This window comes from Rutidosis leptorrhynchoides, chromosome 2 (assembly GCF_046630445.1).
Source record: "Rutidosis leptorrhynchoides isolate AG116_Rl617_1_P2 chromosome 2, CSIRO_AGI_Rlap_v1, whole genome shotgun sequence".
Taxonomy (NCBI): domain Eukaryota; kingdom Viridiplantae; phylum Streptophyta; class Magnoliopsida; order Asterales; family Asteraceae; genus Rutidosis; species Rutidosis leptorrhynchoides.
In genome coordinates, this window is record NC_092334.1 from 62,759,401 (window position 1) to 62,780,239 (window position 20,839).

General features: G+C 32.3%; 1 protein-coding gene across 1 annotated transcript; it reads right to left on the reverse strand.

Moving 5' to 3' along the window:
• Positions 1-1,037: 1,037 nt before the first annotated feature.
• On the reverse strand, positions 1,038-3,901 carry LOC139890940 (uncharacterized). The gene is made up of 4 exons (XM_071873872.1): positions 3,584-3,901; positions 1,793-1,910; positions 1,492-1,708; positions 1,038-1,399 (listed from the first exon to the last, which is right to left on the reverse strand). Exons 1-4 carry the CDS (start codon positions 3,733-3,735, stop codon positions 1,371-1,373), a joined length of 516 nt encoding a protein of 171 aa, XP_071729973.1. The 5' UTR covers positions 3,736-3,901; the 3' UTR covers positions 1,038-1,370.
• Positions 3,902-20,839: the final 16,938 nt, after the last annotated feature.

A 20,839-nucleotide genomic window follows, 5' to 3' on the forward strand; every position in this document is an offset into this window, starting at 1 on the left:
CTGTTTATCTAAAAATAGTTCTAAGAGCTATAAGAAATATAGAAATGTTTAATTATGTGGTACATTTAGTTGGTTATGTTTTATCTGCTCATCCGAGTTATCCCGAATTACAAAAAATCTGAGGTGCATTCCGGAAGTAGTTACCATTAATAATATGATAATTATTATATATAGATTATTTAAGCATTTCTACGTATTGTAATGATAGCACTTAGATCTATCTTTAGATAAACACGAATGTTAATTATAACATTAAGAGTAGAGTTCCAAGTTGACTAGTTTATAGTTTTAGGAAATTTATGCGATAAATTACATTTACTTCAAGTAACTCTTAGAGTTTATATATGTAGATGATTATAAGATTTACCTTTTTACTAACATCTGTTCAATCCTGATAAAAATATGAGTTTTGGTTAAATATTAGCCATTATGTCTGTTTCAGCCTAATGAATCACAAACACGACGTTCAAAAGAAACTCATTCCAAGTTCATAGGTTTTTCTTGATTGATTTTCCCCTTTATCGTGCATACGTAATACGTAATTACATATGAATATAGATATAGATATAGATAAATATATATTACATATATAGATATAAAAGTAGATAAATAGATATGATGACATTAGACGCCATTGCAAATATCTTTATCTCTTCATGGACCATATTTATATTTGTTATCATTATCATCATTAAGTCACAATCACCATCAATTCACCATATTTGACCTTTTTTTTTCTTCCATTCATGTCTGTGCTAACCATCAACATCCTTTACTAAATCGATCACTAGACTTTTAAACATTTGAATGCAAAATGATCTGCTCAGTTCATTTGAATCAGGATAATTGAGTTAAACATCGATTAACTTAATTATTTTATCCAATTACAATAATTCAATCTCAATATTGGATTGTTTCTGATAATATTACCAACTGAGTATAACTTTCATACGATATACACAACAGTCGTCTTAGTGTGTAGTTTTTGTCATGTAAAGTACTGAGTAAGCGTAAAGCCTTAAACAAGTAAATTGATAAAAAAAAAATTCTCCGTTTAGGTTATTTAAGAAATGCAAGTATATCTCAGATGTACTCAGCTTAACCAGGCAATCCCACAACTACTTCTGACCATTTTCATCAAAACAAGCGTTGTTTTGACAAGATTAAACTACAAACATCAAAACAAGCGTCGTCTTGACAAGATTTAAATTATATTATCGAAACTCCGACCATCTAGAAAGTTTAGATTTTGCCTGTCATCAGCCAAAAAACTAAACAAAATTACACATTCGGTTACTTACACTGTTGTGTTACTGAATAATGGGAACTACAGAGAGCTTGTTTTGCAGCCTAGAAAACGTCGACGTTTTCTACACCTTTATGCGGATTACAAACGAACCTGTTCATCAATTAATGCAAAATACAAACTCATGACTACATAGCAAAATTGTCAACCCAAAATCTTGATTCAGAAGCAGTTAAAAAACTTACATGCAGGAAGGTTGGATATATCTGCAGAAACAGCACAAGGAATACCCAAATTCGACAGAGCTCCCCTTATAATTCCACATGGGAAATAGAGATGCATGCTAGTTGTTTCTGAAGCTTTGTTTACAGCTTCTTGAGTTGACCCTTGGATCTCGGTAGACGGGACCCCTGACATGCGTGAAAGCCACGTGAACTTATCATCTTGCAAAACGAATGTACCCTGCAAAAAATTCAGAAGCCACAATATTTATCAACAATATTTTTTTTATCACTGATATTATATTATATGGTGTGTGGAACTTACTCTATGATTAGTCTTTAAATTGTCTATTTGCTTCTTAAAGAGCTCAGACCAGAAATCTTTACAGATGAACTTAATTGCTTCCAAATGATCACTGAATCGAGGTCTCTCCATGGTGTACCTATTTAAATTATATAATATACTCAGTAAAAATTACAAATCTAAATGATGTTGGAAATATTTCATATATCTACGCAGGAATGATAAGACTGGTATTAATATGTTGATTGTAAGTCATTTCCCCCTTGTCAAAAAAAATAATAATAAAAAAAGTAAAAAAAATGGAAAGGGGGTTGATGCAAGAGAATGAGGCTCAGATTATTAAATCTTCATAGACTCGTATGACTGAAATGTATAGCTATATACTTGCCAAGACCATTTTTAATGGTGATGGGCAAAAGTGACGTGTTGAGGGGTGGGGGTGGGGTGCTTGGCACATATAAGCTTTGTGCCATCAAGGAGCACGCCTGGTCCATGTGTCACCAGCACGCCCCGCTAGAGGCGTGTTGGAGGCGTGTTGGGTTTTAAATGGGGGTGAGCACGTTGCGTTATATATGGCCTAACAGATTACAGTTAAGACCATTTTTAATGGTGATGGGCAAAAGTGGCGTGTTGGAGGGTGCGGTGGGGTGCTTGGCAGACGTGTTGATAAACTGGGAAATAGGGTGGCTTGTTGAGTGGCGTGTAAGATATATGATTGGAAGTTGAGTGTTAAAGGGATATAAAAAATATTAGATAACCAATTAAAATTAACCACATCTTGTACACGCTCAAATTTGATCCGTGCCTCCAAGCAGCATGCCAACTTGAAATCTTCCCACTAGAGTCATGTTGGGTGTGTGCTAGGAGCACATGACTCTAACACGGGCACGTTATATATGACCCAAGTAAAGAGTAACTACATGAAAAAGGAACAAGTACAGACACATATATAGTCAAGCTTAAGTACTAAAACATTAATTCAATAAAGCTAGTCTATGTCTAACAATATACATAAAGAAACATCAACAAAATTTACAATATTCACCATAAACATCTTTTATTGTTGCAATCCAATAATTACATAACTATAAACTTACATTGTCCATGGAAGCGTTCTTATAAGAGATGACGACATTGTCAGGTTATATAAAGTCAGAATATTATATATACACTAAACTTCTTATGCCTCACAGGTTCATGCTAAGACTTCTAAAGTCTGAGCTCTACTATATCAAATTCCAACCCTTAAAATTAACTACTTACGTGACTATTTAAAAACGAATCACCTTATATTCGAGTGCTAAATGTCCTGAACCAACTATCTTTAGCAGATCATAAGCTACCGTTCGAACTCATGCCATACAAATCACATTCATTAAACTCGTTAACTGCCTTATAACAAGACATCTCAAAATTAACAATAGGCATATCTCCAATTTTCAGATTGAATTAAAATAACGAGAATCTAAATATTTCAAATCAGAAATTCCATTCGATTCGATGAACAGAAACTTCATAATTTGATGAACAGAAACGTTTCTCTAGATCTGTAAATTAAACCTAACAGTTCCGGAATCAAATTTAATCAAATACACAAACAATTTAAAGTTAATATCTACAATACTTTTTTAGATCCCGGCCGTCAAGTATCAATTCTACAGTTACCGTGCCCTAACACGATCTAAAACGCTTATAAATAAACACGATCGAAAACTAAAATGAAATTAAATAAATACAGTAAATGACAATTTATACATAAAATTGAATATATTTTAATGTTTATTGCGATGCGATACAATGTGATCTGAATACCTTTCGGAGAGCTGATGACCGACTTGATAACCGATGGCTTCGATTCTGCGAGCAGCAAGTTCAGGCTTCGATGCGTATAGATCATTGCAATATGATGACACAATTTCAGTAAGTAAACTGTCCATACAGCTTTCAGATACTTCTCGCGCCATTTCTCGATCTCCGTGTTTCTCGCACGGTGGTGATGATGATGATCTCCGGCGAATTTTGATAGCTACGATTTTTTGGAGTCAGAAGTTGGTTGTACGTTGTTATTAACAGCTTGTACTTTTTTTAGTTAACGATTGGGTCAAACTTTATCGTGTAATTAAACTTTTGTTAGATCATGGGCTCTTGGCCCATAATCAGTCACGTCCTTGTTTTTTCTAGTGTTTTCGTGACACTGGTTTTGTAAATATAATCGCAATATTCCGCGGCTAGATTTTTGCCCCATTTCTCCCGAAGTTTATTATGGGTTAAATTTCGTCCACCCGAAATAAACCTTTATGGTTTCACGGTGATTTAGTGTGTTCTTTACTTACTAGAGGTTGGGGATTGACCTGATATGTGACAGTTTCAGGGTGATTCATACGGATTTCTTGGTTGCGATCTTAGTTGATGCGTGATGGTGGGTCCTCGGTCGGAATTGACGCTTCTTTTGGGGTTGTGTTGGCGCTTTTGGCTTGTTTTCATTTTGCAATGGTCGAGTATGTGTTGTTAATTATATGGCTGGTTGATTAGGGGCTCTTGTTCATTAGATTTGTCCATTATATACATATTTTGCAAAGAAAATGAATAATAACTATGTGTTTATTAATTTTAATTTTCATTAAAATACTTAATCCATATACCAAAAATAAATCAATGCAATGATGATCAAGTATACATTTACATGAACTTAGTGCTTAAAGAAATATGCAGTTAAAACTTTAGCTTTCGTGTACTAACCCTAATCAATCGGGCAGTAGATCAAGGGTGGTTGAAGACTAATTTACCGACAAATGAGTTGAGCAATTTCGAGAGGCGGACGATGAGGGAAAGTTAACGTGAATATTTTGAGGTGTGGAACCCTGAAATGAAATTTAAATGTTTGAGGTTTGTATTTATATGTAACTCTAATTATTATTATTTTTTTTTTTTTTGGAAGATCAACTTTTATTAAGAACAAATATAACAATTACAAAGCGGTAGCTACGAGGAGCTCCTAATGAAACACGAGCCTACACACAATACAAAAACCCGAAAACTAATAATGGACACAAGCCAAACCTATACCTATTAATTACACATAGGGCAGACTAAGGAGAATACGCAAACGTGAATTTGGAGTATACTTGGGAAAAAACCCATTATCACAATTATTTTTCCGAAAGGTTAAAGAACTTGAAGAGACAAGCCGAGCAAATAACCGATACAGTATTGAGAAATCAACGACAAAGTAAACGGTTATCAACTCGTTTAATCACCAAACGGAGGAAACCATTGGGATAATGGATGAAAAAAAAACCCAATCTTTAGCCTATACCCATTTTAGTTGCTCGAACAAAGATTTTTGACAAAATTGCCCAAATCGTCCACGTGTTTATGGTTTTTTGCCCAAATCATCCATCTGTTAACAAAACTGCATAAATCATCCTTACATGCCAAATAACGTCCCAAATTAGTCCCTGTCTTAACTTTTGTTAAACTTTCCGTTAGTCAAAAATACACTATTGGCCCCTGAAGTTTCATAAAAGATTGCAACAAAGATCCTCTTCATCATCTTCAAGATGTACCTTTAGTGAAAGCTTAAAAGTCATGAATGTTGTTGTGCCTTGCATCAGGAGCAGGGTATGCAAGGAGCTTAGTACCAATGCTGACATTTGATGAGCAAATTAAAAGCCTTAATGTAAGTTTACATCTTTTTAACTTTTAATCAAGTGATTTATCGTTAAGAGAAATATTAGATTCTGAAAATGAAGTTCAAATTCATTTGCAGATTCACTCAAAGAATAAAACACAAATGTGAACACTAAAAGGAGAAAGAAGTTCCTCAGATCACACGAAAAAAAAACTATGGATAAATCATTTTGGAAAAAGATAAAATCGCTCTATGAAAGTCCCTACAAGAAAATGGAAAATTCAAATGTGGATACAATCGTGATATTGAGACCTAGTCAACCTGTTGTAGAATCTACGGTTGACTTAGGATGTCGGTGCTCGTACTTACACGCTCATCAAAGATCAACAAGCAAGCAACAAATAATCAAACACACTCATGTGTCGTTTAATTATGACACTAGAAAAAAACTGAAAAATGCAAAGAAGTTAAAGAACACTCAAAAGATGAAATCTTTTCGGTCTTCCAATAAAGAAGGTACTTCAAAGATGGAGAAATTGGCTTTTTACCGTTCACGAAGAAACGGGAACCATATGTATTTATTGAAGCAAAAAAAACACCTTGCTGAAAGGTTGAGGCAAGTTGGGTCGGGTGCAGTTGACCCTTCGGGTTCATCAAGTAAACGAGCTTCACGAACATTGGTCAAACATGTGTACAAGGGTGCACGATGGTTCGAGAATGGTAAATTTCACATTTCTTTTACTTAATAATAATTATAATTATATAGAGGTAGCAAAGTAGACAGTTATGTTATGATGAGTACAAGTAATAGGTCAAATTGGTAACATCAGTATATGTCATAATGGGTGGGTTGGGTTGGCCTCAAGCACTATTTTAAATCTCTTATATATACTTAATGAAAGGGAAGGGATATTCCCAAACAATCTTTTGATAGATCCACACAAGTTTGGTGATACTTTCCAATAATGTCCCTTCAATAAATTATAACAAAAAAACTTGTGAACATCTCATTAAGGGCAGTTTAGTAAATCTGTGTGAATTTATCAAAAACATGTTTGAAAATATCAACTCCCTTAATGAAAAAACTTACCAAATCCCTCTATAAATATAAATAACTTTGTTAATGTATGGATGAGTTTGGGTCAAGCTAGTAATATACTAATGTTTACAGGGGCCCGGAACATTTCTTGTCTGATACCAAATGATGGATGATGGATGATGGATTGGTAATTTAGTCTATACTCGAGAACTTTTCATTATATCGAGTAATTCATATTAAGAAAAGAATACTATATATGAATTCTATTTATAAATTTAATTGATTTTTTAAGCTTTCATTAAAAGTTCATGTTGAAGATGATGAAGAGAATCTTTGTTGCAATTTTTTATGAAACTTCAGGGACCTATAATATATTTTTGACTAACGGAGAGTTTAACAAAAGTTAAGGCAGAGACTAATTTGGGACGTTATTTGACATTTTAGAATGATATATGCAGTTTTGTTAACACATGACGATTTGGACAAAAAACCATAAACACAGGAAAGATTTGAGCAATTTTGTCAAGTTTTTTTTATACTCACACAAATTTTACTCAAAAAGTTTCGAATAATTACATTAAGAAAAAATTACGTCCATAGTACCTGTGGTTTGTCAAGTTTTTCATCACAACACCTAAACTTTGTTTTTAACTTCAATGGTACCTCAAATATATTGGACTAACGTAGATAGTACTTAAGACTAACTATGGTTAAGGTTTAACAAGTTATCCCTCACATGTGCCATGCATGTGAGGGCACTTTTGTCCGTTTACATTATTTATTAAAACTTTTAATATATATTTATAATAAATTGTTAATGATCGAGTAAATAATCAGTTTACATTCATTGCATGTAAGTAGTAATTTGATTCATGATGTGACTACCCGGAAATTTCCGAACAAATTTAAACTTAATCTTTATATGATTTCGACATGATAAGCAAAGTCTATTAAATTAAATTTCAAAATCTTTGAACTATGTTATGAAATCATTTGACCTTCGACTGTTCTCGACGATTCACGAACCATTATGTGTAAATAAATATATAAATATATATATATATATATATATATATATATATATATATATATATATATATACATATATATATATATATATATATATATATATATATATATATATATATATATATATATATATATATATATATATATATTAATTATTATAAATTAAAATATTATATGAGTTAATTAAATATGTAAATAAAATAATATATGATATTATTATTAAAATGAATCTAGATATGTAACATATATTGAATGTGTATTTATATGGTTTCGAATTTAATTAGTAAACGATAATAGTACTCGTTTGTCAGTCGATTGATACTAAGCAAGTTAAATTCAAACTTAAATGATTTTAAAATAAACGGTGATCCGAAAATGAGTTCTATAAATTATAGGCTTATTAAAAATGTATTTAGGAACTATTTATTTTATTTTAAAACTTTTTATATTTTACTTGGAGTTGGGAGTGAGTAATTAGTGTAATTTTTATTTAATAATTGATGCTCGAATTTTATACCATAATGGCCAAAATAAATAAATATAGTTAATTTAAAAATATGAGATTTTTCTGAGAACTTTTATCCGCCACTGAATCATCAACGGAGCACGAAATACTATTCCTAATAAAAGTGTCGGCAGAATAGGAGATGGATATTTTTTCTTCTTGCACGTTCTAAATTCATTTGATATTAATTAATGGTTTGTTACTGTGTTAAATTTCTGTTTCTTCCCTTGATTGATACTTTACACTTCTTTACATACACATACACATACATATACTAAGAAGTTTTAGGAACACACACTCACTTACATAATCACTACAACCGGCCATCCCCTTCATCAATACCATTTTTGTTAAGCATCAAGTCATCAATCTCATTCAAACATAGAAACTCATTTACTTTACTACTATTACTTTCAAACCACCATCTTTGAGGATCATCAACAGAACTACTACTATAAAACTTCGATTACAACTTGTTTATATTTTTTTATTAATCATCATCATCCATATTATGCAACTGTTGACTGCTATTCTTACTTTTCTCCTAGCTATTGCTCGGCAACCATTATCATCGAATCACAGCCACTACCTTCTTGTTTAAACCATATCTCCATTTAGGCCCACATATGCTACAATTGTTCGTACAACCCAGAAACCGAACACCAACCTTTATATTTTGATTGCCAACGTAACCCAAATCCACCTTCATCACACCCAAGCAATTGTGAATTACTCAACATCAACCGACCACCGCTACTGCTTGTTTTGATTTATGATGATCATCACCCATCCATTTGTTTCTGTTGCAACTCACCATCACCACCACAAGTCACCATGGAGCAACCATTATTGCTAATTATTTCCTGCCCGAAAACCATCACCACCCATCTACTACTTTTAAAACCGCCAATGAGACCTACAACAAAACCTGCTAATGTTTTTATCCATTATACTTCAATTACCATATCATTACACCCATCATCATTACTGCTACAGCAGTACTTTTTTTCTTCTTCCTATTTCAGTCCAACAAAACTACCACGAATTAAAACGGTTACAGTTACTATTGCTTTGTCAACCACCAATATCAATCATGAACTATAACCATGATCTACATCAACCGAACCCAGTGTTTAGTTTGTTTACTGCCTCAGTTTAAATCCACAACACACAACACATAATCTCATCCGATTATTACAATTCATAACTACTAATCTGCTTCGTTCTCCATAGTTATTTGATGTTGATGAACAGTGAAGAATGATGATTATGAAAACGATTACGAATAGATGATAACATAATAATTATGATGATGATGATTTTGATATTACGATGGTAATAATATGGAAGAGAATACTATTACGATGATAACTGTGACGATCGCTCCAAATCCATATGGACGAACACGTTATTCATCGATTTCATTGCTAGGTATTTGACCTCTATATGATACGTTTTGTAAACATTGCATTCTTTTGAAAAGGCACACCATAAATGAATATTTAAATCAAAGATTTTCGACAGCTGATGATTTCTACATATAGACAATCACCGTAAATAATAGTTTACAATAGTACTTCAGTTGACAATGCAGTCAAAATAAGATACATGGTGATGATTTGGTGAATGTAACGTTTCCTTGAAAAATATGCCATGTAAGACTGCATGCACATAACTTGTCTAACATATAAGCAAACAGCGGAAGACTTCTAGGGAACCTGAGAATAAACATGCTAACAAGTGTCAACACAAAGGTTGGTGAGTTCATAGTTTTAATGTTTTGGATAATCTGTACATAAAGGTGGATCACAAGATTTCAGTTGTTTCATCCAGAAACGTTTATCAAATTATTCTACAAGATTGAGCACCCTGGTAACTAAACTTTAACGTTATAATAAGTACCCCTGTTTCAACATACATGCAACCAACATGTACAATACACGCAAACCAACGTGTACTAAACTCAAATAGCATACGTCTGTTTTATAGTTCAGGCTAGGGTTTCTATACCTGGAACAGACGGGGATGTCAAGCCCTATGGATCCATATATAACTACTCGCGCCCACCAGTTCTTATAACCGGCAGTTACTAGTTACTAGTTACCAAAGCTAAGAGATTTTCGGTTCAAACTCGGTGTAGAATTTAATATGTACTTGTATCCATTGCGTTTAAAATAAAGTGCATGTATTCTCAGCCCAAAAATATAGATTTCAAAAAGCAATTAAAAAGGGAGCAAATGAAACTCACCTTAGCAGCATATAAAGTCGTTCATCAAAATGTGACCGAAACTCGGATTATCAAATAACCGTAGATCTTAACTTAGAGAACATATGTTGGTCAATAAATGTCTATCAAGCTAGGTCAGGTCATAGTGTATAACAATCCTAATGCTCGAGATCGACATACAAAAGTTATCCAAAGTTGTTTCAAAAAGTCAATTTTGACAATAGTTCAACAAAACAAGACGTGCTTTATATAAGAATTCATTTACTCGGCTGGTAATATTTAAAAATCCATTTTATCAATCTCGTAAACAAGTTGTTTAAATCTTAATTGCAGATTCAAAAGCAATTTCAATTAACGTCAATCATAATTCAGTTGATCATATCTTTTAATTCGTTCATCGAAACTATTCGATATCTAAATGAAAAGTTATTGATTTTTCGTTAGCTTTCCAAAAACATGTATATCATATACCTTTTACCAGTAATATATGTATTTAATTCGTGATTCATTATAAACTATTTAACGGCGAAATTTAGTATACAAGCATGCATAAACATATATACTCGAGCACTAGACATGGATACTGTGATGACCCGGAAATTTCTGACCAAATTTAAACTTAATCTTTATATGGTTTCGATACGATAAGCAAAGTCTGTTAGGTTGAGTCTCAAAAATTTTTGAACTGTTTCATCTATTAAATTGACCTTCGACCATTTCTGACGATTCACGAACCAATTTAATTGTAAATAAATATGTTAATATATATATATATATATATATATATATATATATATATATATATATATAAATATATGTGTGTGTGTGTGTGTATGTGTGTGTGTGTATATATTAGTATTAAGTAACTATATGTAATATTATATATAATAATATATAAATAAGAATAAATATGAATACAGTCATATATTCCAATCAATTGTCTACTTTTCCTGAAATTCCGTGAGTTAGTCTAACAGTAAACAAATCCGTGTAATTTGAATTATGAAACACAATTATTGTTTTCTTTTCATTATCTATTATTCTCTATATAGAATTGCATATACAATTGCATATATATAGTTATATTTTGCATACAATCAGATAGGTACAAACATCTTCCACTTGATCAACCATATTAACCACACCACTGATCACCACTTAAAAACCGAACACCACAATTCACCAGTAAACGGCCACCATTACTATAGTGAACACACCCAACCACCACCTTCATTCTCGAACACCACAACGAACCACCACTATCATGTTTCACCGGCAACCACCATAGTCCCATCATCTCCACCACTTCACCCTCTAAATTCATCACCCCGACCCATGACAAACAACCACAAACTGCGTTTTTAGATTTATTTTTTTTTTCTTCTTCTGACATGCACGACAACCATCACCTTCACATTGATATTGCTGCTGCCACGGTTGTATTCTGTTTATGTTTCTATTCATCATACCACCCAAAAACAGCCACATATTATTACTTTTTCCTTCGATTTAATCGACACAAAGAAACAAGAGAATAAAAAGGAAAAGAGATACCACCTACTTGTCTACTTGCAAAAAGGAGAAAAGAAAGATAGAATGGGTTACATTCCAAAGCTTGCCAACTACTATGCTGTATATAAATGGCGTTTTTTTTAGCAAGTGGGACTAGGTAGCTTTAATGGCCGACAAACCTTTAAACAACAATACTCCATTTGATTATTAAAGGAAAACAGAATTTATTGAATTGTTTATGGACCACACATCCTAATTATTTTAGTCGATCAATTTGGTGGAATTACAAGTGGCTTTCTCGTTTTCTTGTTTTCTTTATAGCGATCGACAACCAATTAACCATAAAACCCAACTTGATTTGTATAGGAATGTCACTATGTTTTCCTTTAAACTGTGATATACTGAACCCACAAAAATCATTGAGCAACTGCTACACCTTCTCCTGTTCGGTTCAGCACAAAACCAAACCATCACCTTCTATCAACAAGCCGACACCCAAAACAAGAAACCTGCTAGACTGTTGTCGGTACCGTCTTCTTTTTATTTTAATAACCATGGCCACATAAATAATTGGGGTTTTGCAATATGGGGAATATTATATAGTGCTGTAGGTATCAAGTGGATCAAAAGAACCCTTTATGGCCGACAAATGGGATTTTTAGTTGGACATTTCATAAAATTTGTTTTTGAGGTAATTTTAATAAGAATTGCGTATGATTATAATGATAATTTATGGTTATGATAAAAAGAGTTGATAATGGTGAAATTAGAATCATAAATAATGAACAAGTGAAGGTAATGAACTAGGATGATGGATGTTGAAGATGATATAGATAGTAGCGATGAGGTTATGTTAATGATGATTGTGTTTTACGATTAAAAATGATTACGGGTGTGATGTGGTTATAATGAGGAACATACGATCGTGATGCTTTTATTATGATGATATAGATGATAGTAACAATGATGTAGGATCGTGTGATGTTTATGAGATGATGATAAAAAGGGTTTTATTAATGATTATGTTAATGGTTAAATGATGGAGTTTAGATGATGATAAAGGATGATTAAGATGATGATGAGGATGGAATAATACGGAGTATGCGAAAGATGATGATGATGGAATGATGCGATCGTGATGATGAAACTGTATGAGAATATGTCTAATCGAATCCAACACACACAAAGCTAATTCATCGTGGGCTGAGGGATATTGGGCCAGCTTATTTCAGGCCATGAATGCATTTAAATATGTTGGGCTGAATTCTTATAGATGGGCCGAGATCCTTATTTTTTTCTGTTGGGCCGAATAAAGGATTAAAACATTATGGGTATTAATTGAATCAGGAAAGGAATAGACAGTGTTTTGGTTAGGCATGTGGTCATTTAGCGAGAGGTCTCGGGTTTGAGCTCGGGCGGAGACACTTTATGTTATTTATTTTTGGAAGCTTTTTTCATGAGGTAGCTATTACTATTACTATTATTATTATTATTATTATTATTATTATTATTATTATTATTATTATTATTATTATTATTATTATTATTATTATTATTATTATTATTATTATTATTATTATTATTATTATTATTATTATTATCATGGTCCTTAACTTCGTATTATTACAAATATCAACTTTTACAAACAGAAGATATTTTTATAAAAATATATTTATTATAAGTTATACTAATATTACATAATATTATGTTCTAGCTAATATAATATTATAACGTTACTTAAATTACATATATATCAAATAAGTATCATAACAAAATATATAATTTTGCTCAATTACGATTATATGTTTTAATATATATAAATGATATAGGTTCGTGAATCCGAGGCCAACCCTACACTTGTTCATTGTCGTCATATGTATTTTTACTACAAAATACATTAGGTGAGTTTCATTTGCTCCCTTTTACTCTTTACATTTTTGGGGCTGAGAATACATGTAAATGTTTTATTAACTGTTTTACAATATTTATATGCGTGAGTTTCATCTACCTTTTTACCCTTTATATTTTTGGGCTGAGAATACATGCGCAACTTTTATAACTGTTTTACGAAATAGACACAAGTAATCGAAATTACGTTCTATGGTTGAATGATCGAAACTGAATATGCCCCTTTTTATTAAGTCTGGTAATCTAAGAATTAGGGAACAGAAACCCTAATTGACGCGAACTCTAAAGATAGATCTATTGGGCCTAACGAACCCCATCCAAAGTACCGGATGCTTTAGTACTTCGAAATTTATATCATGTCCGATGGAGGATCCCGGAATGATGGGGATATTCTTATATATGCATCTTGTTAATGTCGGTTACCAGGTGTTCACCATATGAATGATTTTTATCTCTATGTATGGGATGTGTATTGAAATATGAAATCTTGTGGTCTATTAAAATATTGAAATGATTGTTATGTTAAACTAATGAACTCACCAATCTTTTGGTTGACACTTTAAAGCATGTTTATTCTCAGGTATGAAAGAAATCTTCCGCTGTGCATTTGCTCATTTTATAGATATTACTTGGAGTCATTCATGGCATATTTCAAAAGACGTGGCATTCGAGTCGTCGAGTTCAACAAGATTATTATTAAGTCAATTATAGTTAGATATATTATGAAATGGTATGCATGCCGTCAACTTTCGATGTAATGAAAGATTGTCTTTTCAAAAACGAATGCAATGTTTGTAAAATGTATCATATAGAGGTCAAGTACCTCGCGATGTAATCAACTGTTGTAAATCGTTTATAATAGATATGGACTTTGTCCGGATGGATTAGGACGGGTCCTTTCAGTTGGTATCAGAGCAGAGGTCTTAGCGAACCAGGTCTGCATTAGTGTGTCTAACTGATAAGTCGTTAGGATGCATTAGTGAGTCTGGACTTCGACCGTGTCTGCATGTCAAAAGTTTTGCTTATCATTCATGTCGAAAATCATCTACTTATCGTCCTTAGAAAATTACCTGATTATCATTCTTAGTCTAGACACATCTTACTGCAATGATTGCATGATTAGTGTATAGACAAAATTCGTATCTTAGCATATCTGTTACTGTAGACTTTGCCTGACAACTTCTGTAGATTCCTCCGTAACTTATGGGATTTTAGTATTATATATGCATATGTAAATTATGTATTGTAGGGTACTAATCTACATCCTATAATCTATTTCTTATCGAAAATCCTTCATCTGATCGTACGAGACAAATCCCTCAACCAGTTCGAGTCCCTCAGATTTCGATAGCTATTCCGATAGTTATTCCGACAGCTATTCCGATATGGATTTCCACTCGAACTCCGAAAGCAGCATAACCAGAATGAATCAACTAATTCATATGATGAGTTCGTAGTCTATTAAATCAATAGAGATGCGCAGAAGGCAATCCCTTCCACCAACCGAATTCACCTCTTAACAATGAACCTGAAGCGTTTACCGGTGAACCTGTTCGAGACACCATTTTCAGTCTCATTTCCAGGGTAACTCGACAAGATTATATTCTATCCGCAATTCTGAACCTTATTCATCTGCTCCTTCCGACCGACAATCATCCCGGAGTAATACAAGAAGTCAATGAACCTCGCGCTCTAGTAATCAATTTGGAGAATATGGTGCAAAACGTACCAGCTTCAGCAACATCACCAGCACCAACATCAATACCAGTACCACCAACAAATCAAGTTCACATCATACATCTCAACATCTAATTATGTACCTCGAGCATAATCATAAATCTGCGAATCGTTCTACATCATTTATTTTCGTTCGACATGACGATTATGTAATCTTCAATGTTTTAGAGATTATATATTCTAGTTCTAAACGGTAAATCAAATGAGATTAATATTATATTAACTCATTAAATCTATGAATACATCTGAAGAAAATATATATGTATATATATTTTCATAAAGATTGTAATTAAAAATTCTCTTGTACAAACTGTTAATGGTGAAAATATTTTAACGGGTAGGTAATACCAGAGGAATATTTAAATTTCACATTAATAAGTTACATTGTACGTTCTTCTAATCTGATTCAACAGTCATTTACTATCCTACTTGCAACCACAACTATACGAATCCATTCATCATATAATAACTATTTTCATTCAAATTCAAATTTCCTATTAGGATTTTGATATATCAGAATCCAACAAGTGGCATAATGAAGAAAAAATGGACATAATAAAAATTGATTAGAAACACATTAATTAACAATATGAAATTTTGTTAAGAATCCACGCTAACAAAATCCTAGCTAACTGTTCCTAGCTAACTGTTAATTCCGTATTACATTTTATTTATCGCAATTTAATTATCGCAATTTATTTTATCACAATTTAATTCTCGCAATTTTATTTATTGTTAATTAATTTCTGTTATTTACTTTACGCACTTTATTTATCGTTATTTAATTTCTGTTATTTATTTTACGCACTTTAGATATCGGGACACGTATTTAAGGTTTTGACATATCATATCGACGCATCTATATATATTATTTGGAATCACCATAGACACTCTATATGCAGTAATGATTGAGTTCTCTATACAGGGTTGAGGTTGATTCTACAATAATATATATAGTTTGAGTTGTGATCGAGTCTGAGACGTATATGGGTCACGACATGTATAAATTAATTCGAATATTATATATTAAACTATATATGAATTATTCGACTGTCAACGGTGGACTATCAACTGTAGATTAATAACATTAAACAATTAAAATAAATTAAAATATTGATTATAACATATGAAACTAAACAATTCTTCAAGTTGCCACTTGATTTCATCTTAAACCTTAATTGTACCTTGACAATTACAATCTGCATTCAAACCTTTCATGATTCTTGAAAACACCTCAATCAAGAGGATGAACCAACCGCACTTCATCTACGGAGGGAAAGATTTATGCATTTAGTTATGCACCTGGAAACTCTCGGCAACTGAGTAAAAGTTTAACACGTAGCCGCGTCAGATCCTTTGGCATTTATTAGCAAAAATAACTTTGCGATTTTTTTTTTCAAAGTAGCAAATTTTGTCACAGCTTCAGCAAATCAACTTCGACTTTTCGTTCGAAACAACCTTATTATCACCTTGATTATTATGTATGTTCTTTTATTATTACCTGGGAACCTTTCATATTCCACCATATTACCATCAGCGTTTAATCATCTAAAAATACAATTCTCCTGAAACCACCTCGAATTGATAACCGATGATTCAGATATGGCTGCATTAAATGCGGAGGAAACAGAAAAATGGTAGATGGTCTAAACGACCAAAAGTTTGATGATAAAGAAAGGAGTGTTAGGAACGCTCGATAGAAAATTGAGTATTGAAAAACAGATTGAGCTACCCATGAAGGTAACCAAGGACAAATACAAGGACCAAACCCTATATTCAAAAGATTCAGGTAATTCTGGATCCGTTGAAATCTTTAGAGGATATCTTGCTCCGAAGTCATGTTAAAATCTTGCGGAAAATCTTTCCCCATCAACCATCGAACTTAGAGATTCCAAAATATCATCATCAATATCTTCGATATTTCTGAGGATATTTTCATAAATATTCTCGTCCGAAATTATATACCTCCTGGTGCTTCCTGTGTATCATTATATTGGAAACATTCAATAGAAAATTTAGTACAGAAAAGCAGATTATGCGAAACTAGGAAGAAAGTCGTGGACAAATCACTAAGAATAAGTTTGACTTCAAAGAATCCAAATGATTCAATGTCTACTAAAGTCTTTAGTGAATATCTTGCTCCTTACTCTAAACCATTACAGATAATAGTTTCTATCATCCTCTGATCTTAAATATTCAAAGATATTATCGTACCTTTCATTATAAATATCCTCGATATTTTTGAATATATTTTCATAACTAATCTTATCTAAAATCATTTATCTCTTTGAGATATCAGTGTTACATCATAGGAGAAACTATTAGCTTCTATATTCTGCGAATTTTCTAATTTAAAAATATGAATGTTTTTGAGGTAGTGTTGGGAACTGATGCATGAGTTAGTATAATATAATGACACTTGATCAACGTGATTATATTACAGTAAGTCATGCTGAGTTTCTAAATGGAACGTGATGATTCACATATCATAACGTCATCATGTGCCATGTTACATAACTCTGTCATTCTGCTTAACTTCTGAACATATCAAGAAAGTATATTCTTGATAGTTCTATTCTCAGTGAATCTGGTAATTTGACAAATCAAATCATGCTATTACGTTCCTTCTTTTTTAGAACATTAACAATGTTCATTCTGAAACTCCATATCTATGAATTTTGGACCATTACCAGAGATGTCTAATCGTAAAAAGTAGAAACGAAGGGACAAAGCTCCAAAAGAAATAGAAAATTTGAGTATAAATCGCAGCAAAATAGAAGAGAGCATTAACTGTGGATGACAATGATTATAGAAAACGGAAGCAGGGATTTCAAAATATAAGAGAAAATATAAAGCCCAATAACAACACGGAGATTACAAACCATGAATATTAATACGAATAGCAATATAAAAACACGGTATAATTAAGAATAGTATCACCCCAAGGTAATAGTAGAAGTAAACAGATTCGTCTGGTGAAAGATTGAAAAGAAAGATAGAAATAATAATTAGGAAAATATCAAGGATTAGAACTGGACTAAGCATTTACATAATCTTTTGAATGTATGAACTAAGAAGGAAAGTATAGGGATGATGAGAATAATGGGACGAAGGAGTTTAATTTATAATGGAAACATCAGACAGAGTAATCGAGGCAGATCACAGTATTTAATTATAGAGATCTTAATTTCCTTATTCACCGAAAAAAAAAATCAAATCTTATAGATTTCAAAGATTTTCTTTTAAATCCCTTGAATTCCGGAATTCAACCCTCTACGTCAAAAGTTAAGACGCACCTTATTTTCTAAATTCAATCGCGACTACGTCAAAAGTTATGGAAAATCTCCATTTCTTCATCTCGATCTTTTGTGATAACTTCATTCATACTCTTCGGATAATCGAATTGTTTTATCCATATTACTCAATGATGATGAAACTCTATTTATCAACTCATATTCATCATAAAAACATTTTTATTGTTAGCCATAACCACCTCACTCAAATTTCGGGACGAAATTTCTTTAACGGGTAGGTACTGTGATGACCCGGAAATTTCTGACCAAATTTAAACTTAATCTTTATATGGTTTCGATACGATAAGCAAAGTCTGTTAGGTTGAGTCTCAAAAATTTTTGAACTGTTTCATCTATTAAATTGACCTTCGACCATTTCTGACGATTCACGAACCAATTTAATTGTAAATAAATATGTTAATATATATATATATATATATATATATATATATATATATATATATAAATATATGTGTGTGTGTGTGTGTGTATGTGTGTGTGTGTATATATATTAGTATTAAGTAACTATATGTAATATTATATATAATAATATATAAATAAGAATAAATATGAATACAGTCATATATTCCAATCAATTGTCTACTTTTCCTGAAATTCCGTGAGTTAGTCTAACAGTAAACAAATCCGTGTAATTTGAATTATGAAACACAATTATTGTTTTCTTTTCATTATCTATTATTCTCTATATAGAATTGCATATACAATTGCATATATATAGTTATATTTTGCATACAATCAGATAGGTACAAACATCTTCCACTTGATCAACCATATTAACCACACCACTGATCACCACTTAAAAACCGAACACCACAATTCACCAGTAAACGGCCACCATTACTATAGTGAACACACCCAACCACCACCTTCATTCTCGAACACCACAACGAACCACCACTATCATGTTTCACCGGCAACCACCATAGTCCCATCATCTCCACCACTTCACCCTCTAAATTCATCACCCCGACCCATGACAAACAACCACAAACTGCGTTTTTAGATTTATTTTTTTTTCTTCTTCTGACATGCACGACAACCATCACCTTCACATTGATATTGCTGCTGCCACGGTTGTATTCTGTTTATGTTTCTATTCATCATACCACCCAAAAACAGCCACATATTATTACTTTTTCCTTCGATTTAATCGACACAAAGAAACAAGAGAATAAAAAGGAAAAGAGATACCACCTACTTGTCTACTTGCAAAAAGGAGAAAAGAAAGATAGAATGGGTTACGTTCCAAAGCTTGCCAACTACTATGCTGTATATAAATGGCGTTTTTTTTAGCAAGTGGGACTAGGTAGCTTTAATGGCCGACAAACCTTTAAACAACAATACTCCATTTGATTATTAAAGGAAAACAGAATTTATTGAATTGTTTATGGACCACACATCCTAATTATTCTAGTCGATCAATTTGGTGGAATTACAAGTGGCTTTCTCGTTTTCTTGTTTTCTTTATAGCGATCGACAACCAATTAACCATAAAACCCAACTTGATTTGTATAGGAATGTCACTATGTTTTCCTTTAAACTGTGATATACTGAACCCACAAAAATCATTGAGCAACTGCTACACCTTCTCCTGTTCGGTTCAGCACAAAACCAAACCATCACCTTCTATCAACAAGCCGACACCCAAAACAAGAAACCTGCTAGACTGTTGTCGGTACCGTCTTCTTTTCTATTTTAATAACCATGGCCACATAAATAATTGGGGTTTTGTCATATGGGGAATATTATATAGTGCTGTAGGTATCAAGTGGATCAAAAGAACCCTTTATGGCTGACAAATGGGATTTTTAGTTGAACATTTCATAAAATTTGTTTTTGAGGTAATTTTAATAAGAATTGCGTATGATTATAATGATAATTTATGGTTATGATAAAAAGAGTTGATAATGGTGAAATTAGAATCATAAATAATGAACAAGTGAAGGTAATGAACTAGGATGATGGATGTTGAAGATGATATAGATAGTAGCGATGAGGTTATGTTAATGATGATTGTGTTTTACGATTAAAAATGATTACGGGTGTGATGTGGTTATAATGAGGAACATACGATCGTGATGCTTTTATTATGATGATATAGATGATAGTAACAATGATGTAGGATCGTGTGATGTTTATGAGATGATGATAAAAAGGGTTTTATTA